The sequence below is a fragment of the Cyprinus carpio genome, chromosome B2 (assembly GCF_018340385.1).
Source record: "Cyprinus carpio isolate SPL01 chromosome B2, ASM1834038v1, whole genome shotgun sequence".
NCBI lineage: Eukaryota > Metazoa > Chordata > Actinopteri > Cypriniformes > Cyprinidae > Cyprinus > Cyprinus carpio.
In genome coordinates, this window is record NC_056598.1 from 21,420,851 (window position 1) to 21,447,218 (window position 26,368).

Below are 26,368 nucleotides of genomic sequence, written 5' to 3' on the forward strand. Positions count from 1 at the left end.
ATATTTGTGCAAGCCAGTATTATGTAAGAGCTATTCCAAAAGGTGCATACGAGCATGAATAAGATGAAAAAGCATTTCAAAACATGTGCACTTAAAGCTAAAGTGTGCAGGGTTTTTGCTGCTGTTGTTGTTGTTTTTGTTAAGATTAAAGATAAACCAATTATCGGTTTGACCAATATTTTTCACAGAAAATTCAATATCAGTTTACAACATTGCCATTTAAACAAAGAATAAACAAAAAGCATCATCATATATTATATATTCAAACTTACTTTGTTACAGAAATAGTTGACGTGATATTTGAGCTAAATTATTATTATAATTAGTGCTGTTAAACGATTAATCGCATACAAAATAAAAGTTTGTTTACATAATATGTGTGTGTGCTGTGTATATTATGTATATATAAATAAACATGCATGTATATATTTCAGAAAAAATAGGTTGTTTATATATTAAATATATTTATTTATAATATAAATCATATGAACATAAATATGGAAATGTAAATATTTTCAAAATATATACTGTATGTGCACATAATACACAGAACACATATTATGCAAACAAAAACTTTTTTGTATGCGATTAATCGTTTGACATCACTAATTATAATTATTCATATTATTCAAATATTTGTAAATGTTCATATTGCAGTAATCTAATCAAACCATTGTTGTGCAGAAAAACAAATCAATAATATCATAAAATAAAGTACATATATGTGTGTGTGTGTGTGTGTACATGTAATATTTTTATTTGTACTTTATTTGATATTTTATTGATTTGTTTTTCTGCGTGAAACCCATTTAAAAACAATTACTACTTTTGCAAATAATTTAGTCATGTAGCATTTACACGCTTCAACATTTATGCACAAGGGGCTTCAAAATGCCCCAAATTTGCACATTAATAAAATAAAATAAAATAAAATGTAATAAATAAAAGGTGGGTCAGATGTTCGTGAGACATTTCCACTTGCTTTCAACAACTCAGTCAAGCACATAGCTATAATAAACAGATCAGCATCAATGCAGATTAACATTTTGTCTTTATTTTATTTCATCTACTTTTCCGATATCATCATTTTTAAACAGCAATATCCACAAAATATTAACAGTGTGCAAGAAAACATGATTTATGGCACATCCGAGAAGAACAATTACAAAAAATAGTTATATTTCTTCATAATCAAGGCAGAAAGATACATATGCATACACAGGAAAAAACACAAAGTAATGGGACAGGCTGAGATTGAAATCTACTGGCTAAGGACTCAGCTACAGATATTACCCACACAAAGCCTAAATCTCACCTCTCATGGTCATGAAAGAGCTCGATGGTGTGTGAAGTCGAACGTTTGGGAACGAGGAATTGAGGTTAAGGTATCACGGCCTCCTCAGCACCTTAAGTGTTCTCGCTGCGCAAATTAGAAATGGACACACTCCCTCGTCCTGACAACCGGTCTCACTCACCGCAAAATGATTGCAGAGTCTAATTAAACCCAAGAGCGGGGGAGATTTTAGCATACTTCGGGTAAACGCTATACTTTGGAGCACAGTGTATCCCAACACCGTGAGTCAAGAGGGTGGAGAACTCAAGCTAACAAACTAGCTTAGCTGACTTTCACAGTGTTTGCTCCAGTGTAATACCATCAAACGTGGTACAGAAAGTTTGTTTGGCGGCTGGTCAAAAAACGTTTGTAGTGCTAGCTTTATTTTAGCACTAGCTTGGTGCATTTGAGCACATCGCACGTGTCCAGAAAGGCTTCATCCTAATGTGGACTACTAAGTGACTCTTCCTTTGCAATGGAAAAGTGAGAGTTTCTAACTTAACACTTGAATGAATTCAAACAGAATCCTTCCTTTTTATAGAATACGCTTTTTATCTCCTGAAGTGCCCATCTTTCTCCAGTTATTTTGAAATGAATAAGCCACTACACTGCTCAGGCTTAACAGGAAGTGATGTCGCTGGAGCAGCTTTGTCCACTGATGGGCAGCAGCGTGATTTTGTCGATCGCTGGATGAGTCAGAGCACTCGTGACCCCCACAGGCCTTAGTCATTCTTAATACAGGAGCTGATGACAGCATCCCGTGGGCCGCGAGGAGCACAGGCCCCCTCTGTCCCATTACGAGCCCCTATTTTCCAGCATTTGAAGCGGGACAATGGGGGAATTCTGTTTTTAGCACTTAGTTGAATACTGTGAGTGACTGTTTGGAAACAAAACCATCACTCCAAAAGATTGTGCATCATGTGCTGGGTGCACATGGGACATTCAGAGTTGTGGCTTGACCTTGCCCCTCATCTTTTGCATGTGACTGCTCAGGCTGATGGCCTGTTGCATAACACTGCACATCCTGCCCTTTAGATAGACTAAACAACCCAGACCACCTGAAACGTGCCTCGAACAACGCCTTAAGCACCTTGCATGGGCATTGTGTCAACAATCCATTCCACATTCCCTCGCAGGGAGCAGGTAACCTAGTCACATGTACAAGCACTGGAGCCGTCCATCAATTCCTTCGCTCGCATCTTTTGCGTCGCCTTACAGAGGACAAACTGAATGGTTAAATATGGATGATGAAAGAAACAGAAATATTACACAAAGATTACAAAAAGATAAAACATCCACAAAAAAAAAAGAATGCGCTTTAGTTATCAAACACTGTACAGCATCATACTCAATGACCGGATTCCATGTTTCCACAGAAAGAAGAAATTGGAACAAACAAATCCAAACAGCTATTCTCAAAGTTAACACCTCTGAACATATCCAAAAGAAAGTTTATACATTTTTTTTTCCTTCTGTATGGATTTTACAATCAAGTTTGGTTTCAAACAAAAAAAAAAAGTAATTAAAAATTGGCCTTTGCAGGGGCTCCGACTTCAAAATGACTTCAAAATGATGATTTTATGGGGCATGTCTGAGCCTCTGCTATATAAGGATCATAAATATTCATTATGATTTAATATATTTGATACCTCAAATGTTGTTGTTGTTGTTTTATTTCAAATTAATACCTCAAATAATAGGCTTCTTTTTTTTTTCATACCGAACTGCACTTTAGGAGGGGACTGAGAAGGATATTATTAGGTAAATATATTTTCTGCACTGTATAAAATTATTCCTTTATAACTTAGTGTTTGAGGATTCTGAAATATAGTATAAACACTAGAAAAAAAAAGCATTAAGCCTAGTGAGTTTTTTTTTTTAATTGATGAAAAGAAAAACTACAGCTCACAAATGGACTGAGAAAAAAAAAAAGTAAAAATAGTGGCAACTCTGGTTAATGTCTTGAATCCCTTTGTAAAACATGAAATGTGCTGTTTTAATAAAGGTAAGCATACCTGGATTCAATTTTGGCCATACAAATCTAAAATGAACCTTTAGCTTGCAGATTCGATGTAACAATGCAGGGTTAATACCGAACAAGCGTTTACCACAGTGTGACTGGGCTAGCCAGCTAGTCAGTCGGCGTAATCATGACTGTCTTCCTCTACTCTCCACCATCACCTATGGTAACAAGGTCAGCTGCTGCACCGAAAAACATGCTGGAGTATCTCTCAGTCTGTGTAATCTTTTGAAATAGTTTGTTGAAATTCGAAATCTGCCACCTCCTGTTAAGTACGTCTATATGCATGAATTTAGACAGGCGTGCTGTGCAGATTCATTCATATAGATTCACTCAACGCAGGGCTACATGACGCTAGGTATTCAGATATCGCCCCTTTTTGTTTTTACCAAGAGTGTGTGGCGTTTATTTTCTGGAAAATACTGAGGGTCCCAGGTAAAAAGAAGTGTTGGACTGAATTGCCCATTGACTGGGGATGGGCAGCGGTTAAAGTGGGACTGGGAGAGCTGGCCTATACAGAGTAGCTATAGAATGATGCAAGGCTTCTTGTCTTTGAAAGGATTCTCGGAGGTGGGCACCCCGACCAGCAGAGGGTCACTGCGGGCATGCTGCTCACAGTAACTCATCAGGTCTGCAGCAGCCTTAGACACCTGGGAAAACGACAGAGAGAGAAATGGTGATACAGAGTGAAAAAAATTGGTTAATTGGTTACCATACACAATGAAAAGCTGTAAATGGTTTAACGTTTCATTATATGCAATTTTTCTGTAAAACACTATCAAAAACAAATTTGTACATCAGGGCATTTTGTTATACATTTTCTCTTATTTAGTTAATGTTTATTGCATTATTTTAGTGACGTGTGTTAAAACTGATGAACCGTGTATGACCCTGTCAATAGTCTACATATGAATATTAGTCATGATTTATTATGGACAGGGCACTTAAGATGAACTCTGATTCATCATATGGCTTTCTGTTGTGCAGCCTTTATTATTATGGTGGTTCACTTTAAAGGGATAGTTCTCCCAAATCTGAAAATTCTGTCATCATTAATTACTCACCCTCATGTCGTTCCAAACCTGCAATACCTTTGTTCATCTTCGGAACACAAATTGAGATATTTTTGATGAAATACGAAATTTTATTGATGTCCTTACTACCTTTCTGGGTCTGGGAACATTTCATTTAGATTCATTTAGTTGTCTAAGGAGGGTTAGAAAGCACTCAGATTAATAAAAAATATTTTAATTTGTGTTCCTAAGATGAATGAAGGTCTTACGGCTTTGGAACAACATGAGGGTGAGTAATTAATGACAGACCTTTCATTTTTGGGTGAACCTTTCCTTGAAGGTAAAAGGTAGATTTAAGTAGTTCACGTTTATAGTCATGGCAACATTATTTCACTTGATGAACTATATGTGGCAACACTTTATTTTAAGGTGTACTTAAAATACTTACTATTTACTATTTTAAGAATTAATTATGCATAATTACATGCAAGTAACCCTAAGCCAAACCCTAACCCCAACCATATAGTAATTACATGTAGTTAATAATTAATATTACTGAGTACTTAAACAATTACGCTGTAACAAGGACACCTTAAAATAAAGTGTAACCCTACATTGATGTAAGGTGTAAAACAAACGGGCACCTTAATAGCGTCATAGTGTTCTGATGTTCTGACAAACACAGCTATTTTTTTAACAGGATTATTCAAACCATTTTCCTCATACAACCACCACGCTTCCATCTTAATTAAAAAGAAAAAAACATTGCTTTATAGAGAGCAAGTTACACAGAATAATGAAATCTTGTGTACCTTAATACGTTCGAAGCCTGCCTCGATCCTCAGCTGCTCCACCAACTTCCTTGCCTGGGCTATGTTATTAGTCGTCGACATTCTCTGCCATCGGTTATCGTGCCAAGTAAAAGGAGAAAATTCTACAACAAAACAAAAACGCAGCAAGATTATAATGGAAGCAGAATTTAATGCATATACAGTATCACTTATTTATGTGATAAATGAGAGAAAATACTTCTTGAGGTGCTTTCAAACTCACTACATACTTTTAGAAGACATTAACCCCTAACAAAAACAGTTACATGCATTAAAATACAGGTTTAGAACGAAAAGGGCGTGTACACTAAATTTTTATTTTTGAGTGAACGAATCCTTTAAATTACAATCGTGCATGATAATTTGAGAAAGTCAGGTCTCCATAATAGTTTAGATATATAAATAATATACATGTAAATCAAAATATCTGTCTGACAGCTCTGACCACACAACTACCCAGCAACATCACTTCAGACCACCCAGTTCAGGGGGCCCATCAATCAGACTAATGGTACAACTAAAAACAGGTGCGTCTGTCCTCTGAGGCTAAACACAGCGGCTTATCTTCTCCCTCCTTGTTTTAGGACCAAGTGTTCTTACAAACAAAATGTGTGGGGACAGACAGGCACACAGCCATAAAATAAAAAGGTTAACAAAACTGAGAACATTTCCATTGTGATTTTGAAGAATGCTTTTCAACATTGGGGTCCAAAACACCTAGCTTTCATTGTAAGGATATTTGTAAAAATATGATATTTTATGTTGAACAGAAAAATTAAAGTCATACTGGTTTGGAACAACACGAAGGTGATTCCTTTACTTTAATAGCTTCATAGCATAAACCGTGATCATGTCAGGAGATTTGCTCAACGCAAGTCTTTCATACAACTGCATCCTCCAAAAGATAATTTTAAGAACCACTTAGCAGCACCGAGTAAATTGTAATATCAGCACACCCACAGAGAAGTGACTATCAAAGCAACCGCAGAAACGCAGGAAACACTGGAGGCAGTGTAAAGTTTGGTTCTTTCTAGAGACAAACACGCTCCTTGTACGCCCTCTCCCTTTGCTCCGCACGAACGCTCTCTCAAACCAGCGCTGCACCCCTGGCCTTCCAGGACGTTCCTAGAAGGGGCCGTAGTTCTAAACATATGTTGCTTAGTGCCTGGGCTTTGTCTTCTCACAGCAAACACAGTCTCTTTCACGGCTCCGTGTGCTGCATTCCAGGAAATGGGTACAGCAGCCCTGCATACATAATTGCAGAACTGTAGAATACATTGGCATATTCATTCAAAAGTACAGGTCTCATAAAGGACGATGTCTCTCTGCACAGTTTCTTCCAACCACATCTTCCTTTTTTAAAAAAGAAAACCCTCACAGGAAAACTGCAAGATTTGGATAGACAGAGCCATAGTGTGTAGTATAGGCTCCATGTAGGCTGCTGTGATTTAATCTCATCTACTGAAAAGCAGTAAGTGCACACAAGTGAGACATGTAGCTGGTGTATTTGGGTCTGGACAAGAATTTTGCAACTGATTTTTGCCGTTTGCAACTAGAAGTGTGCTTGAAAATGTGAATTAACACAGATGCATTATACTTCTACCACTACAACAAACAGCCTACATTGCTACAAATTTTAATACTGCACAAGTGCAGATTAAAACAAGGTGGTGCATTACAGAAAGTGTGTTTATAATTATATGTGCAGTTATTATCAAGCTACAGCAGGTTTTGTGCATCGTCCATGCACAGTCTTTATCTCATCTGTGTAATCAAATATTTGTAGAAAGAAATGCATGTCCAACATACAATCGCATTATCAGAAAAATAAGTGTTCTTAATTGAATTCTATAGTGCACTTCTAGTGCACTTCAAATCTAGTATATTAAAATCTAGTATAGTATATTAAAGTACATTTAAAAAGTTGTACTTACAGAGAATCCAATATTAATGAAATTGAATCTTAAGTATAATAAAAAAGAATTAACTTTCATGATTAAGTTTCTTATACAATTTTGCAAATGAAACATTTTAAGAGTACATTTCAAATCACAGTAAATCAATCTTCTGTTGTGCTATAAAATTGTTCACTTACTTGGATGTGTAGATTAACTTTAATTTTAACTGTGGTGTGTTTTTTATATTAAACTTATATTTAAATTATAATATATTAAAAATACTTAATTGCAATTTCATCATTACAAATCTGTAATATTCAACTATATACAAGGTATAAGCTTGAACAGAAATGTGACACTTTAACTTACTATAAATGTTGTCAGTACATTCGGCAGCACAATTTAATTATATTTCAAAGGCAATTAAAAAAATATTAAAAAGTCTGACTTAAGTGGGTCAAAACACTCAAGTTCACTGCATTTAATATAAATAGAACTTTAATATATTTTAATTTAATTGCAATTGACGTGCAATTAGGAGTCTGAAAACAGTAGTATACTCTTTTAAAGCATGTTATTTATAGAATACATAATTTTTTTTTAAAGTATGTTAAAGTATACTTTTTCACAAGGGGTTGTGTGCTCACAGATGTGCATTTATGAACATTTTACAACATGCTTACTCTACAAAAAGTGGATTCAAAAATCAGAGAGGTTTAGACCATGTCACAAAGCACCACAGAGTGCGCTGAACTCCCTCTGGATCTCTTCAGAGTCAGTGAGGATTATTAACCCTTATGCATGACTTACACACATACACACTCCTCATTCTCTCTCTGGTGCTGGAACCAGGTTCACATGCAATCACACCCTGCTCCTTCACATAACTGTGTGGTCTGCAGCGCCGAGGAGAGTCTCCAAAACAGGCGTCTCTTTCTCCACTCTGTGGTATTCTGATCCAGTGAGGAAGAGGAGGAGGAAGGGGCACTGGAAAACTGCACCCCACCCTTGAGTCTCTGTGCCCTATTTTAAGCCACATTGAGTGTTTACTTATTCACCAATAATTAAAAGCTACAAAAAATACAGAGCGAATAGATAAGTCTTTATTTGTTAGCATAAACTAACTTTAATAAATGCTACAAAAACATGTTGTTCATTGTTCATGATACCTAACTGAACTCAATTTGCTACCAGTAAATGCAACTAACAGACCATACAACAATCAAACATTCTTCCCATGCTTTATTTTTTTTTTTTTCTGACTGCTTGGTATGTCTCTGAAGCATCTAAAAGGCATTGATAAATTCAGGATGCAGCATGTAAACAGTGGTCAAGTGAGAATGTGAAGTATGCAACATTCTGTTTGGTCACAGTCTGCTCTGATATGTGTGGCTTTGCAGGCAGACTTTTTTTTAAGTTCAAAGTGAGGCAGCAGTTCCCACCAGCTTTCCAATCAAGCGCCAGCATTAAATCAAAAAGCCCCTGCCTCTAACGGACACCTGGTGGCAACATGCCGGCTCGTGCAGTAATCTCACCAGCCTCCAGATGCTTCCTACATTCCTGCTCTCTGAGCTCTCGGTGGGAATACCGTATATGACTGTTCTAAACAAGGAGCGCGAGGGAGGAAAAGAGGGGGGTGAGAGAGGAAAATAGAGAGTGTTCTGGCCGTCAACAAGAACTGATCAACGGCCCATCGAGCCTGCCCAGGAAAGATCATCTCATAAGCAACTTCCAATGAAATCTGAGTCTGGTGATTGTTTAGCTCATTATAGAAGCTTGTGAAAATAATAGCTGCTTCATTATTTCTGATACTACCGGAGACCTTCTTGCTGTGAGATAACAGTGATAACCACCGAGTTCAAATCAGTCATTTGAAACTTTAGTCTTTGCAACTTTACAGATCTTCTTTATGCACCAAGAGCTTGTAACACTAAAGAGAAAGGAAAATTTTAAATCGCATCATATGACCCCTTTAATGCATCCTTGGTGAATACAAGTATTAATTTCTTAAAATAAAATCTTGGTAACCCCAAGACCACTGAAAGAGGAAATTTGCACAGAACCGGTCATATATATATATATATATATATATATATATATATATATATATATATATATATATATATATATATATATATATATATATATATGGGGATGCTGCATTGCTGCATGGGGATGCAGCATTTGACTGGACAAAAATCTGTGTACAGGGTGAATCATCAATATTTTTGGGCAGTTTTACTAGGAGAAAAAGACAATTGTAAGAAAATTTTAGAAGCGAATATATGCTAAAAGTAAATTCTGTCAACATTCAGGAGTATGCTAGCATACAGATTTGCCCCAATGCAAATACACATGTGTCCTAAAAGCCAGCTAACCACAAACTATTCAAATTTGAAAGTAAGTAGATTTGCACATCTCTACTAAGAAAAAGCAGCAACATTAAACCATGTTTTGTCTTAGCATTGTGTCAATTTTGACGCAGCAACATTGGAACAACCATTAGCATGAGTTTAAGGCATGACTGTCTTGTTTTTTAATCCAGCTGCAGACAGAGAGTGTGCAAAACATTCATTATTTTTCTAATTCATGAGTTCATTATAAGTTCACAGAGTTGCAATGCTGCACCACTGTGACTCCAAATGATCAACAGGACTACGTTCCCCACCCTTCCCTGTTCCTGACAGGCTCAGTCAGCTGCTGCAGAGCTTCTTACAAGAATCAGAAACTGAAAACACCTACAAACTTGATCAGTCAGCAGCACACTGAAATGCCAGAAGTGTTTTCTTCGTCTTACAGGACTTTCCAGCAAAGCAGCACACTCGAAGAGGGAGGGAAATTAGGGGCATGGAAGGAAAACGAAAGGAAATGAATGGGATTTTTCATTTCCCAGCTGAGATCATTTGACAAAGTGTTTGCTCACGTCAACATGCATGAGCACAGAGGGGTCACAGAACGTTCCTGTGCCTCTGTCTGTGTGTGAGGGTGTGACCTCTGGGGAGACACCGAAACAGACAGACTCATGACCAGGCAGACAGATAAAAAAGACATAGGGACAAATGACTGAAGTGGGTGGAAATTGTTTGGACAGGCTTATACAACGTGTTCCCTGCAGAACCATTACTAATAGAGTTCTGGCAGACACACACGGCATGCACAAACACAAAGACCTGGTAAAAATGAGCATTAAGGGACTGTTTTCTTTACAAAAGGTCCCTAGCACTATTATGGTGAGCTTACAGTTTAATTATGATGATGGTGACGATGACATTGAACTCTTGAGGTTAGGGACCGGCGCAATGTCGCCAACACCCCACCGAAACATTTGATCAGACAGGTGGAGCTGGCACTGCCGGTGTATGCATCACCCCGTGTTTCCTACACAACCCTGTCAAAACTTGTTTAACAAAAAGGCAGACAAAAGAGGGATTTGAGAAGATCTGAATAGCTCAAGTCGAGCCACTTTATGATAATACCTTTAAATGATCATCGAGTGAAAAACGACTAAGGAATTCATTAAGCATGTTTTTAACAGTCAGAGGAATTGTAGGAATGCTGTCCTATGCAATTTATGTTGAATGTTACACGAAGCTACTGTGACCACAAATCCTGGTTTCACAACACATGTAAGCCACAAATACTCTTAATGGGATCCTAATGCAACATGCAACATGCTATAAAACAGGGATCTTCTACCTTTTTAGAGCTCCTTGGTCAGGGGCGGACTTAGTGATTTGGGGGCCCTAAGCAAATTCCAGGTATGGGGTCCCAACAGAATATCTATGTGCTCTTTATGCCTAACCCTTATTTTGCTCACTTGCCCTCATAGTTTATAGTTTATTTATCGCTTCACAACAGTAATAAGTCAACCTGATGCTGTTATAAAGCCATATTAGGCTATCTTATTTGTTTTTTGTTTAGGATCACAAAAGAAAAAAAGAAAAAAATGCTTTCACCTGTCCATTTAATAAATTGTAAACTTTTAAATTTTTTTTTACTAACATAAAATTATCCCATGCAACTCATTTCATATTCCAAGTGTTCTGAAGGTGTTTTTAAATACTATACTATGAAGGTTAAGTCCGCCCCTATCCTTGGTGTACAGACAGCAAAAAAATTGACTGTTGCATTTTAAGGCTGACCTATAATGACGTGCGTATGTGACCATTTTAATGTGTTTGCATATGATGGTTGCTTACATTGCAAAGACATTAAAAAAACAAAGTCATATACAGTATGTATAATTTACATTTTAATGTTACATTCAAAATTTGGGATTGATCTCTTATGCTCACTAAGTAAGCATTTATTTGATCCAAAACACAGTATGAAATCTAAATAATATTATGCAATATTGTGAAATATTATTACAACATGAAAAATGTAATGCATAATTTAATTTAATGCAAATTTAAAATTTACCATTAATCCAGTCTTCAATGTCACATGATCCTTCGGAAATTCTAGTATTCTAGTATTCTATTTCTGCTTTGGTTAATCTTCTTATTAAGATGATGATTGTGAATTGAATTTTTTTCAAGATTCTTTGATGAATAGAAATTTCGGAAGAATGTTTGTTATAATATTATACTCCTTATAATATTATAATACTTAATTCTACCCTTGCTGAGATGACAGAAAAAAAGATTTAACCTATTAATTTGATTTAATTTCTTTAAAAAAAATCTTACTGTCCCTAAACATTTTGAACGATAGTTTACATTTAATATATTTTAATGAATTTAATGTTAAAATAAATATAATAATAATCTAACATGAAAAGGACAGTAAAACTTATCATAACTTTAACTTCTTAGCTTGAAGTTTAATTTAACATAACATTATAATTTTAATGCATTTTTTAATGCATTTTCAGAATTTTAATCATTTCCAATGAAAGCAATGAGAAAAAAAAAAGTAAACAATAATTAGAAACCTGCACATTTTCTTAGATCACCTGAAATTCAATGGAAAATAAACAAAACTGAAAGAGCAAGTCCATATATACGGAACTTGAATGCAAAGACATGCCAACCGACAACCACTGTGACGCTTTACAGTAAAAGGTTCACTCTATCAGCAACAGATACTGAAAATAGGGGAAAGGTTAAAAATGCACAACACCCCCATCGACAGACAATGCCAGAAAAGCAAAGAAACGTGTTTCCCTACTGCCTTGGGAGGTGGCACAAATTTTGCACACTCTGCAAAGAGGCTAGGGTGAGGTTAAAAAGGTGGGCAGGAGGAAAAATGAATGACAACCTTGCCCCTACAAAGCCTGGAATGAAGGTGACAGGAGGATGAGGTCAGGAAGTGCATCTAGTCAAAACACAAAAGAGCATGTGTGGGAGAGCCTTACCCTCTCCGGATCTACTTCATAGCTGACATTTCTTCAGTCATGGATGGAAAGAAAACGGAAGCATAAACAGTTTTTCTGCAATGACAAAACATTTATGTTGCCAGAAAACCGGATCTAGAAAACCTCTGAGAACCTCTGCGTGACTCAGGAAGGTACATGAGCTGATAAACATCAGCAAAACAAACTGCTGTGTATTGCCCTCTTCCTATTCTGAGAATTAAGTATTTACGAGACGGCACAAATCAACAGCCTTTCCATGATTCACTGAGCTCCAGAAGAACGTAAGTCGGTTAGATCCTTTGTGATTGAGAGAGTCTAGAAGCGGGAGATTTGGTTCACTCACCGGGTCACTCACGCAAACATGTGGTCCCAGTATAATGTGCGTGCACATTGGACACAAACAAGGCCTTTGAGGCGAGAATCAGAGCCAGGTGCTTGGCAATTAACCATTGTGATCAGGAAGTAAACAAGCATACAGGGCAGAGCAGAGAAAAGTGACTAACAGGCCTCTTTCACAACAACCGACTTCCTCCCCCGGGCCACTTCCATATAAGGTCAAAGGAAGCTGAATCGACGGAAATGGGGAACTCCTAAGGGGTGCGACGAGGCTTCCAGTAAGTATGAGTGGCACTTGTCTTGGGGATTCTGAGCCGATGCATCTATTACCTAATATAGCATTCTGTCTGTTTTTCTGCTCCTTGGAGTCAGCAGCCGTTTTCACTGGAAAGTCTGCAGCATGTTGTTCAAACGTTCCACATGTATCATTTTGAGCTGTGGAGAATGAAGATGAGTGGTGGAAACATTAGCCATGTTTTCCACAATCTCGTTCAGAGCTGTGCCAGCAATGGAGACATTGCGTTTGGACTGGAAGAGTCTGAGATGAGATACTGTGGTTGGTCCTGTTCTTGTGGGAATGTACATGCGTGGAGGTTGGGAGATATTTGAGATGACGTGAGACATGTCTTTTCAAGGCAGCCAGTGACGCAAGAACACTGTGCATGTCTTCTCTCTTTAGCTCTCTGATAAAACTACAGCACTGTCCATTTCTAGCTTAAAGTCACCATGAATCAAAATGGACAACTTTAGTATTTTTATGAAATACTGCAGTGTTTTATTTATAAATAATTTATTTGTGCACATAAATATATACATTTTTTTAATTAAAATTCCTTTGCAACGACATGGGAAACTGATTCTGAATTAGTCTTCAATACTGATCATGATAATTTGATAGTCGTTTAAAATAATTGAATGAGATAATTTAGAAATGCATAAAGAAGTCCATCATAAAGAATTTGCATTATTTTAATTTAAATATATCTGAATAAATTAACAATTCACAGTATTAAAATGGTCCAATACTGACAAGTCGATAAATATTTTCATGTTGTGGTCAATAACTGATAAATGGCAGATATTAATTATTAACTATTTGTCTAAATAAATTAGCACCCAAACCTTAAAAACTAAACTAGATTTGTTTTAAATGCTACAAGTGAATTTAGGCAGCACAAAATTATAATGTAAAGTATGAAAGTGGATATTCATTTTGTTTTTAAAATATTGTTTTTTCAAAGATACAGAAATATAACAGAAATATAAAAAGAATAAAAAGAAAATTATAAGAAAAATATTAGTATATATTTAATACTAAAATAACACTGAGGGTAATAAGTATGCACAGGTAAATATAAAATATATGTCTAATATCTACTGGTAAAATAATTCAGTAATTATTACCAATAACCAACATGGTACAGACATATTGTGCATACCTAAGATAAAAGTGTTGCAGAACACCTGCAAAAGGCTTCGTACAATTTAGAATGACTTTCCAAACTGTTCAAGGCTGCAAGAAAGACAAGTGATCTTAGATTCAGAGTCTTGCATTCTTACTGGAAAACCCTAAATCTGATATTAGCTGCAGGAAGTGACAGCGTGATGTTGCGCAGTGCTACAGAGCTTGTCTATTTCTCCAAACAGCGCACTAGATGACCTTTGTGCAACCTCTGTAACATCTGACAAGAGGCAAAGTTCTGCTGACACCGTCCTCCGCTGTCTGCTTTGCTGCTTTACTTGAATCTGCACCCCATGACGCACATTATACGCATCTCCTGCAAGCTCTTTATACACAAACAAGAGACATAAGCATGGTTCAGCAGGCAGTTCACCTAATGTTCTGCATTCCTTCTTCAAATATAAATACAGACCTCTTCCAATGACTACGACATGGTCATGAGAGAACAAACAACAACAAAAAAAAAACACTGTATTGCATTTTGACCCACGTGTAGCCATGAAAAGCTGCAATGAAGCCACTGATGGAAAGTGTTCTCCTAATGTAAATATTCACTGGGGATTTAAGCACCTATGATTTTTATGTAAGCTATATGAAGATTAAATCATTTAGAAACAGTTGAGGCCAATCCAATGCCAGTAGAGCCCACAAATGAAATTTTTGCCTTGGCAACTAACTGTAATAAATACATTTAAGCACTAAACCTACCAGACTAAAACTAAGATAAAAATAAAGTTAAACAGAAATATACAAAACTAATAAAAAAGGACATAGCAACACAGCAAAACTACTAAATTGTGAAATGAGAACTGAAACTATAAAAATTAAAGCTAATTAAAAATTTGAATAAATATTATAGTAGCATATACTGTATTCACCCCCCACCCCCCAAAAGAAGCTGCAACTAGAAAATAAATAAATAAATAAAAAAAAAAGGTAGCACCGGGTCAAAACTGCATTTTAAGAGAAAAAAAAGGTGACGGTGACGAAGGTAAATTTTATTTATTCCAGAAAATATGGTATATAATACTAAACTAACACTGATGTGCACAGATTACACCTAACATTACAATTTTTATAAATGAAAAATGCCATTGAATGCCAAAATTGGAATCTAAATAAAGAAAGAATATTTTAAATAATTGTTTAATAGTGTCTTTTAAATGTTATGGCAACTCCAGTTAAACCAATCACAAAAAAAATAAAAAAAATAGATGCAAATGTATTAATATAATTATGTTCCTTCACTTAGACTTTTTTTTATTGCATTAGCAGAGTTCATTGTTTCTGTAAAATATCCATCTCATGCACATGTATACAGACCAACAAACGGCACAGTTCACATTCAAGGGTAACTGATTAATTTATCTGACGAGTATAATTCACACAATGATTAAAATGCCTCTCCTTAGGTAGAACAAGTCATTATTGTACGAGAGAGACGTTTCTAACTGAAGCACGTGGAATCAATTGCACATGACTTGTAATGGAGACAAATCTTGATAATTACTATGACAGGAGTGAAGGCAGCTTTATTAAAGTGACCATTCACTAATGTCACACAGTTTTATAAATGGTGACCAAGGGGGAGAGAGAACAAGACAGTATGTTCAGAGTCAGTCTGCGGTCGCTCTCGGCGTCTGCCATCACCTAAAACAGCAGGGCATTAGAGAGATATACGGCAGGGCGTTTCACACCTCTGTCGTGAAACTGCGGAAAGCAGACAGTTCACATGCATGGCAGAGGATTTCTGACCTGGTCCTTGCTGGACTCCTGCTGAGAAGGGCTGCTGCAGATATCAGCTGCACAGGTGTCAAACCTCACTCCTGCTTTCCCAAACAAGCCACCCTCAGTGAAAAGAGTGTACTTCACTACCACAATAGAGCTAGCAGGTCCGTTTACATGTAAAGGCTGCTAATGGAAAGGCAGCTAGGATTATCCAAACAGATATGTTATCTGGACAGGTGACTTAGTACAAAGTGATATTATTGTTGTTGTTGCAGTGAAATGGAGGCAGTCAGGAAAACTTCCTGTAAATGGTAAAAAATAAAAATAAAAAAAATCAATACACTTCTTGCATGCAACATATTTCCTTGACCTGAAGAAAGTAAACAAATGAGAGACTGTCTTTGAGCTTTCTCTATTGCAGGACTACCTGTAAAGCATCATACTGACCAAAAGCATCATACTGATCAATTCTGTCTTAAATAACACATCCTTTTTCCAACATGGTTATATTTTGCATTCATCAAACTAAATTAACTACAAAAAGATCATGATAATTTGATAGTCTTGATTAAAAAACAAAATAGCAATGAAATAATTTAGAAATACAATTTCAGCTTGTTTTGAATGTGTATAGCCATCCTAAAAAAAAGCATTATTTAAATTTAAACCGAAATATTTGAATAATAAATTAATAATTAAATATAATACTTTTAAATTATACAAAAATATTTTATTTGAATAATGCATGAAGCTGGCATTTTAACAAATTAATTTTAAATGCAAATTCTATAATCAAGAACACAATATTAAGGTGGAAAAAAGGTATCATTATCATGCAGCCTTAGAGCAAACCAAAACCCATGAAAATGGTTTTTCCCTGAGCAGTTATGTATGAACACTAAACCTTTGGCCTTGGTTTGCAGGACAGGACTCAGTGTTGGGAAGCCACACCTCTTCTCTTAAATCTTCCCCATGCTGAGGACATTTACAGAGTGTGGAAAGGCCCTAAAATTAGGTCAGTGCTCCGGGAGCTTAACCTACTTGCTTAAGTACAAGTGGAAAACTGCATTTATCTCCAACACCAGCAGACAGACTAGTCCACGCCAAGACTATTATCTGAATATCTTCCAAGCCTTTAAGGGTATTGAAAAGAAAAGCAGTATAATTAGTCATTTCATAAAAGAGAGGCAGGCATTAGAGATTGTTATTTCAAGTGTTTGGCTGTAGGACTGAAAAGTGTTTTGTGTGTTGGTGGCAAAACAGCCAGGTGTCAGCTGCAGCACCCCGTTCCCGTGATTGCGCTCTGGGAGGGGAAAGAGCAGCCAGGATCCCCCGTCTAGTCATGGGAAGGGTCAACTTGTGTCAGAATTGAGTCAAAGTTGAGGCACGGGTGCCAGTGGTCACCGGTTAGCCAACACAATATCTTCCACTGCATGACTAGCCTCGGCACATCTGAGTCATTTTTAAACACCTCAAACGGGAGAAATAATGCTTGAATGTTAACTATTCATAAGAGCATCTATGATGACCTTTAACCTCCTTTACATCTAATTCTAACTGCAGAGGAAATTTTCCTGAAAGACACAGTAAGATTAACCTTAGCTTTGCAGTCATAGATTCATCTGGATGAATTATTATAGTGCTAACAGTACATACAGTATACTGCTTTTTATTTAAAAAAAAGATAAGTGAAACAAAGACATTTTTTATTTTAATATATTTTTTTCCACAGTACATTTTTAACATGCATTATTATTTTATGTTATACAGTAAATTTAATATAAATTAATGTTATATTTATACTCTCATTTTATATACACGCAAACTTATTAATATACAATAAAAGCAAAATTACTTATTTACTTATTTTATTTATTAAAAATACAATTACACTTTTTTTATATACAAATGTCTCCAAATGTCAACTCTACACAGCCTGATCCAATAATAGGAAGAAAAAAAAACAAATATATAAATAACAGTTGATATCACTTTCATTTAATTTGCCACACTAGCAATAGAAGGTTAAGTCAAGAGCATTGCACTGAGGCATCCAGTAATCCACACTGTGTCTTCGGGTTACTGCACATTTTGTCATCCAGGCATGCTATGCATACAGATACTTTGCATACCATGCACAATAAACATACTGCGGAACGAGCTATATAGTAGTATGCAATTTCAAACATAATCTATGCTCGTAACATGCAGCCACAATGCAGAATTCACAAGAACACTGAAACACTAACAAACAGTCTATGTTTGTATATCAGCTGACTTTCACGTTATACAGCTGGATTACTCAGAAAGGTGAGAGAATGCTCATGACCTTTGAGTTCATTGATGTTGAAGCAGATTCATGTACCAAAGGTTTAGAAAGCAGGACAGGCAGTAGCTTACTGCTAGTACACCTCAGCTCAGAACACTGATTATGTTATCAGATCAGCCAGAACATGGAAAGAATAAAAGAATTAAGTGTTTGTTATGTTCCAGATTTAATCAACTTTATACATTCAGTGTGCAACTCATATCAAACAAAAACTGGATAAGCTTTAGTTTTCCAAGGAAGAATAATTAAAATTCCAGTAAGAGGAACGTTACAAATAAAGCAGCATTCCTGCAGTGCTTCAGTAGTTCACTGGAACTTACAGCCATTCAAACCATTCAAAACATGCGTCTACCCTCTAACCATCAGTCTAGCACAGATATAGATGAAACTTTCATGCAAATATACTGTATATGGCAATGCAAACAGAGACCAGGGCAAGTGGGAAATATTTAATTATGTTCCAAAAGTATTTTCTGCAACACTTTATTGGAATATGAGCATACTGCTTATTATACATTGTGTTTTTTTGTTTGTTTTTTGCTTTTTATATTTTCCAACAAAAAATGATTTATAAAACATAATAATTTAAATAATAATTATACATGTAATAATATAATAATTAGATATTTGTTATTAATTGTTATTATCATTATATAATTTTATATTTATTATTATTATTTTACACAATGTATTAGATTATGAATACTGTTGGCTCTGTAACAAATTGCTTACGTTCCTCTACTGTCGTTTTAGGTAAATGCACAGAATGTAATGTAAATGCAAATGTAATAATATAATTAAAAATGACACTATATAAATCTTAATATTAATAATGCAACTTCAAGATCTCTGCAAACATGCATATAGCCTACTAAAACAGCATTAAATAAGATACTATATAAGAGGAGGAGGAGTGATGGAGGCGGCAGTGTGCAAGTAGTCAATACGCAATGTACTGCACCCCCAGCTGCGAAGCATGAGCTAGAGTGGGCCACACACATACACACACACACACACACACACACACCCTCCGCACATGTAGGTGAGAGTGGGAGACTGATCTATATGCTGGGGAGTATGTGAGCACAGCACAGGGAGAGGCAGAAGGAGGAAGTGCATCAGCAACCGTTACTCACTCTCTCCCACGTGACATTCCTCTTTCAACGACAAAAACGAAAGCGAGCAAAGAGCGGCAGGAATGCGGGCAACAGTTGAGCTGAATAGGGATTTCTGAATGCCAAGGAGCTCGTGAAGAGGCAGTGGCAAAAATAACAACAGTTTTTTTAATGCCACCGAGTCTAAATCACACACATGAATCATTATTTTTGTATAAGCTGCTGTTTGTGCTTGCATCTCCAGCACTTGTCTTAGATGCAAGCATATTATATAGCATGCTATAAAAGCTGCTACATATTCCTGCCATGTAGATCTTCAGGGAAATGATTTAAGCTGTTACAAGACAAGTGCAATCCCAGGAGATCTACTGTCTCTGTGACGAAGGGCAGATGTTTATGCAACAACTACCGGCACCTGTCATGTAACTGAGGAATATGAAATAATGTGAATGTCAGTTAGTCAAAATGTTTCATCCATTCTGCTGCGAACTGAAAAAAAGCTGAGCTGCTGACTCATATTTTTAAAAGCTCACTACACAAATAGCACAGTCATCATGACCCAGGCACTTTTGAAGCTTCTATCTTGCCAAGCTTTTCATAACACCTTCAGCTCTTTCACAACACGGAGTAAAAGACTTAAGTGTGGGGTATTGAACTACAAACCACACATCCATCTGTTGAATAACAACCTTCTTTAGCTTGCAAAACATCACAAAATCTACCACGTTCTGAAGCTATTTTTGGCACTGCCTTTTTCATATTTTTAGCATTTGAAATACTAAAATTGAAATTTACTCCATGAGTTCTATTTCAGCAAATGATGTCACATATGTAATATGTTACATATGGACTTATCCAACAGCTCAGTGTTTAGTCTGAAAGTCAGTGCAAGACATTCATGACCATCTATCACTCACAGACAGGCTTCTAGTCAGCGTATGGCAAAAACAGAAATTACCACAGTCCCTACAGTATATTTCCTGTCTGCCTCAAAAATGATCCCTAGATAAAACCAGACAAAATTCAGACTGAAATATTGGAATGTGTTTTTCCTGAAGCATGTTTTTCCAAACAGGACCCCGTACTTTCCCCCCAGAGTCTGTGAGTCAGTCAGCTGACGCAAGGCAGCAGGAATCTGGACAGGGGTTTCATCCAGTCTAGACAGAGCAGAACGTAACTGGAGACAGAATGCAGTGGAAAACAAAAGCAGAGCCTCTGCAGTGAAGTCCTATACTGCCACTCTGTGGTGTAGCATATATATGGCACTTATATATGACTACTATACACTTTAGATGTATTTATATAATAGTAACATATTACAAATATCAAATGGAGGTTAACTTTAACTCTACAACCGAAATGTACTGCAATGATTTCCAAGACATTAAGTCAAATATAGGCCTATATTATATATTTTACTTTTTCTTTAAGCATAACAATATGAGGAATTAAACATTTCAGTCAATTTTCAGTGTTTGGTATGCCCCCTTTTCTTCCATTTCAAATTATTTCCAGGTTTATATTAGATTTTGAATCACAATCAGGTCTCAGATTCTTGGACTCTTGGACTATATGAATACAGAAAACTGTGTATTTTAGTTTTTCATTTTCATGCTGTGTAGTGTGACATCTTCTGCATTCTTAAATTTCCAAAAAATATTAATCTTAAATATTCCATGTAGTAAGAACAGATCTATTAGGTCTTTTATCTTTAGACAATATAGGACTGCTGTAACTAGAAGTTAATCCAAAGCAAAAAGACCATTTGAAACTCCTATAAATTGGTTAGTGTGTGTGTGTGTGTGTTTTTACTTTATGGCTTATTCTAGAACAAATAAACCAATATAGCTATAGCTATAGCTATAAAGGACTTCTGCAAATACTGCATATGCATATATATAAAAAAATAAATAAATAAATAAACTAGTATTCTTAACATATTACAAAAGAAACAAAAAGTGATAATAATAAATACACATATATATATATATATATATATATATATATATATACACATATACATATATATATATATATATATATATATATATACACATATATATATATATATATATATATATATATATATATATATATATATATATATCTGATAATATATATATACACACACACACACACACACACACATATACATATATATATTTATTTATATATATGTATATATATATACATATATACACAGATAGATAGATAGATAGATAGATAGATATAGTAGTTCTCCTTTCGTTGTTTGACTTCTAGACAAATCAAACATAGAATCCGAATCCCTATATTTTATCAAATGTGCAAATAGCATGTCAGTTACAAACAATATGCAATTTACAAGCAAGTACACATAAACTGTCTATCAGCAATGAACCACAAGGAGGCCTCATCTGTCTCTATCAACAAAACTGAACTGTGGACCTGGGTAGTTTCTATGGATACAGCTCATTGCAGGCTGCAGAGAGTATATGCATGAATCAGAGGAATATTGTAACTTTGACACCCTCATGTGGTCAAAAGTGGTCATGCTGCATCAGATAACCTGTAGGCCTTAATGTACAATTCCCTGCCAGCTTTAGTACAAACATAACAAACATCTGCATTCATATTCAGATCAGTATAACTTGTATTTGGACTTTGTCTTACCTGGATGATGGAGAGGCTGGAGACTAAAGCTGGCTCAGGGACCTGCAGGCAACTTCGCTTGTCTAGAACACACAAATACAAGGCACAAATCATTTATCAGAACAAGTAAACATTCAAGCAATGTGTTTTTTGCCTATTTGAGTGGTTCCTGCATAATAAAATTACTTTTTAATAAATGAATAAAAGTAGGCATTTCTATAACAGCTATATTTCAATTAAAAGTGACATAACAATCAACCAAAAAATGTCACAATCAAAACACTGTTTAATATATATATATATATATATATATATTAAACAGTGTTTTGATTGTGACATTTTTGGTAATAATGTCATAAAGTCATAAAAAAAAATATAAGCCACAAAAGATCAGGCAGTGATATATTCGGGAAAAACAATCAATTTGATCACCAGGGGGCAGTGTACTAATGCAAGCCACTAACATAATTCATATAATACAGATTAGGTCAGAATTAGCATTATTGCAATCTTAATCTACTTTTAGTAGCTATGCAGAATTAATCTGCCCCACCACCATCTGTGAGGTTTTGTTTTTATCCCCCTCTAATCGTGACATGGAAATATGCTCAGACAGGCTTTAACCAAGCAAGTGTACACATACTGTAAAATTCCAAACTGTTTTCACCTGGGTCAGTGAAAACCTTTACTCTTGCTCTTTGCAACTATTAATACCATTTAATGTTTGAATACCATTGACTTTTATTACACCACTACAGCATTGCGATTAAAAAAAAAAAATCACATTAAAAATATACAAGCTTAATAGACTTTTGTATTAATAGTTAAACATTTCACAATATATCAATCCTATAAATATGCAACACTGCATTAAAAACAAAATAGCCCATCATATTAATAGTCTAATCATAACTGGCAGCATTTTTGTCATACACTTTCAAAGTTGTACACGAGATGGTGAAATAATGTGCATTACAGCTATAACCATTATTCGTGTTGTCAAAACAAACATTTCCAACCAGGCAAACCAGAGTAGAATGACAGAGAGAAATCAAAATCTATGAATAATTAATCTCATCTAATTCAATGGAGCTCGGAGTATGATCCTAGCCAAGCAAAACAAAGCGGCCACCTTCCACATTTCACCAACCATCTGTTACTGTACACAGAAAATGTAAGTACAGTTTTATTTTTTAATTAGGGTTCCTATGGAATAAGTGAGTGGAGTGAGCCGGTTCTGTAATTAGTGCACAGGAGCAGGTCCAGAACAGATGTAATTATATTCGTGTCCCTGGAAGCATTCACACGGGAAAAATACAGGTCGCTTAAATCCATCTGATTAGCTTGAGATAATTGATTTTAAATACTTTATAATTGGTGATTCAACAATATATACAATCAATATACTACAAAACTGCTGAAGTACGTAAGTATATCTATATCCACTATCTACACACACACTACTACAATACATATACAAAATAGTCTTTCACAAAGCATGAGAGTTGAATAAAAACAAAGCCAATATGGACACATGCTTTTATATTGTTATGTTTGTATATTCGAGGGAGGGGGAGGTGATACTTGCACCTGCACTAGACAATGTGGCATATAACAGATGTGTAGTAGCATATGTCAGGTGAGTATACAGTACACAGCATTACGTACATCAATAGGACATGGCATGGCAGGTTGGACTTCTGTAGTAAATCTAACCAGACCCAGAGCACTGTGTACTAGCACACTGTGAATACTGTGGCTGGCTCAGTATGGTAATGTTGCCAAAACCGTGATAATGGCTCGTCATGAGGTCACTTTCTATAATAGGTAAACAGGAGCGATCCATCAGCTCTCCAACTGTAGTACTTTCCATCGAACGGAGCAAATCAAATACTTCATTTGTTGAATTTACTTGCTCTTTCTGTTCAGGAGGAACCTGGTTATTTGAAACCACTCAGAGGTTTCCCTATAAAGGAGAACTATGACAACAAAAATTAAACTTCCTGTCATGCATAACAAAATGCACATTATAATACAACAGACCACTAGAGAAGTGCTGAGTGTAAAAAGATGATTTTCTGTAGGTAACAACAAGCAACAAACTCAAACAGGTATGATAAAGTCTTTCTAGAGCTCCATGTTGTATTGTTCTATTAACAAAAACTACAAAACTATAAATTCTAAACAAAAACTTTATTTAATACTATAATAAAATAAAATACTATTAAATATACTTATAAAATAAATGTTAATAATATAAATAAAAATAAATAAAATAATATACTATTAAAATACCATAATTTATCATTAGTTTAATGACATTTGAAATGCAACTTGACACTATCTAAATGTGACTAAACATTACTAGTACTACCCATACTAAGTAACTAAAATAAACACATTTATCGAAATAGCCTTGCCAAAGGAGGATGGATGGGCTCCCCAGTCGAGTCTGGTTCTTTTCAAGGTTTTTCCCCGTTCATCTAAACATCTTACAGAGTTTTCTGTTCTTTTGCCCCAGTGGGTTGTTCACTAGATATTTTGTAGAGCCACTATGAACCGAGATCTATGGTGAAAAAAAATATTTCTTTTCTATAAAAAGGAAATGTACATGCCTGTTAGTAAACTCCAGCATGAATGTAAGGAAAAGCAGGCCTATGAAGATGATACTGGTGCTGTTTGGGAGTATTTGAGCTTTTTCAAGACCAGAGCTGTATTACTGCATTCCGACAACATTTTATCATGACATCGTCACAATAAATCAGCCCCAAACGATGCAGAAGTGCAGTCAGTTGCATATCTGCCATAACGCACAGCATTTTGGTCCAGAGCTCTGTTGCTGTTGGTAGGCCTTGCTCACACTGATGGAAAGACAATGCGGGCATTTTGACAAATGGTACGCTATGTACGCCTCCCTGCCTATAGCTCTGAAGACTCCGTCAAACGATGAATACAGTGTCCAAGCCCACAATGACCCGGCGCTTTAAATATCGGCCACAGAACAAGATAATATATAATGCGTGAAGGTGTTGACAGGAGGCGAAGGAAAGCTGCTGCTCCTCGCCTGTTAAGCTTTAGTTTGAGTCAGAGAGCAAAGCTCGATTCACGCAAACACCTGAATGCCAATCTTGGCCTCGCATTTTTTTTTTCTCTCTCCAAAACAGGCATATAATATGTACAATCTACTACATGTTACTGATCAGAAGCCCACTCCCCACCCCACCGGACCGGACAAGGCTCTGAAAATTCAAGCGGTTTCGGATTCGTGACACCGGTGGAGTGGAGCGCTTAACGCAAACGAATTGAAAAACACAGGCGTTTCGGCAAAGCAAACGGATGCTCGGTTACAAACCAGAAGGAAGGAAGAAAATAAGAGCTTGTTGTATACTCACCTCGTCTACAGTGATAGTGGAGGTAATTTAAAGGGCCAGGTTCGCGCAGATTGTTACCCCCCCTACCAAACAAACACCACCCCCTCCGTGCACCAGCGTCCACCCAGTCAGTCCCCCACCACTGGTGACAGCGTTCTCGCACACAAACTTGCTTTCCTCTCCTGGGAAAAAGCTGAATCGGTTCTGAGTCAAGTAAGGCGGCTCTTCGTTAAAATCGAAAACCAATCAGTTTCGCCAGCTCTGCCCTCTCCACCCTCATCGGGTGCCAACGGGTTTGGTTGCGTCTGTCGGCGAGCCGTTTCGCTGCGCGATGGGTTTTTTGGGCTTTTGAGCTGTCGAGCGGTCTAAGAAGCACACTTTACGCAGCGTTTCATCGATCAAGTCTTCATAAGCAACACATTTGGGCGAACCGAACCCGAACTCGTCTCGCACCGCAGTGTGCAGTAACGCCTGCTGACCCAAGAGGGCGCTGGTGCACAATGTCTGCTCACACCGTCCACACATCTGCAAACACGGTGCTATAGAAGGGCGACAACAGACCAAAATATTCTTATTTTGTTAACGTTTTTTTAATTTTGCATTTTAAAGCAGAAAACAATTGTGTATGTTCTGCTTGCTGAATTGCTGACAGCAGTATTTAGAGACTTTTTTTTTGTTAATTAAGGTTGTTTAATCTTTTATTTGATAGGCCTATATTATGTTTTTTAAATATCTATCTCTCATTTTTTTTTACATTTTTCTTTACTCTCCAAGTTCTATTGTTCACATGTATTCCTTTGAACTAACTGATATCTGTTTATTCTAGTATTTTTTATTATCAGATACTAGTAAATAATCCAACCCTTTTTCAGTTTCACTAGCAGGCCTATGCCTGACAATTGATTAGATATTAGTAGTACCTAATACTAGTAAAAGCATAGGA

The 26,368-nt window shown here is 36.2% G+C and overlaps 1 protein-coding gene across 1 annotated transcript; it reads right to left on the reverse strand.

Annotated features, from left to right (window-relative positions):
- Positions 1–1,032: 1,032 nt before the first annotated feature.
- Positions 1,033–25,886, reverse strand: LOC109105717 (guanine nucleotide-binding protein G(I)/G(S)/G(O) subunit gamma-7). Its single transcript, XM_042718597.1, has 4 exons — positions 25,447–25,886; positions 22,076–22,137; positions 5,179–5,300; positions 1,033–4,003 (listed from the first exon to the last, which is right to left on the reverse strand). The coding sequence occupies exons 3-4, from the start codon at positions 5,257–5,259 to the stop codon at positions 3,878–3,880; spliced, it is 207 nt and encodes a 68-aa protein (XP_042574531.1). The 5' UTR covers positions 5,260–5,300; positions 22,076–22,137; positions 25,447–25,886; the 3' UTR covers positions 1,033–3,877.
- Positions 25,887–26,368: the final 482 nt, after the last annotated feature.

Excerpts from the sequence above, each read along its gene's own strand:
- LOC109105717 (XM_042718597.1), bottom strand. The coding sequence starts at position 5,259 with ATGTCGACGACTAATAACATAGCCCAGGCAAGGAAGTTGGTGGAGCAG. Across the intron at positions 4,004-5,178 it reads CAGGCTTCGAACGTATTAAG|GTGTCTAAGGCTGCTGCAGA; the intron begins GTACACAAGATT and ends TCGTTTTCCCAG.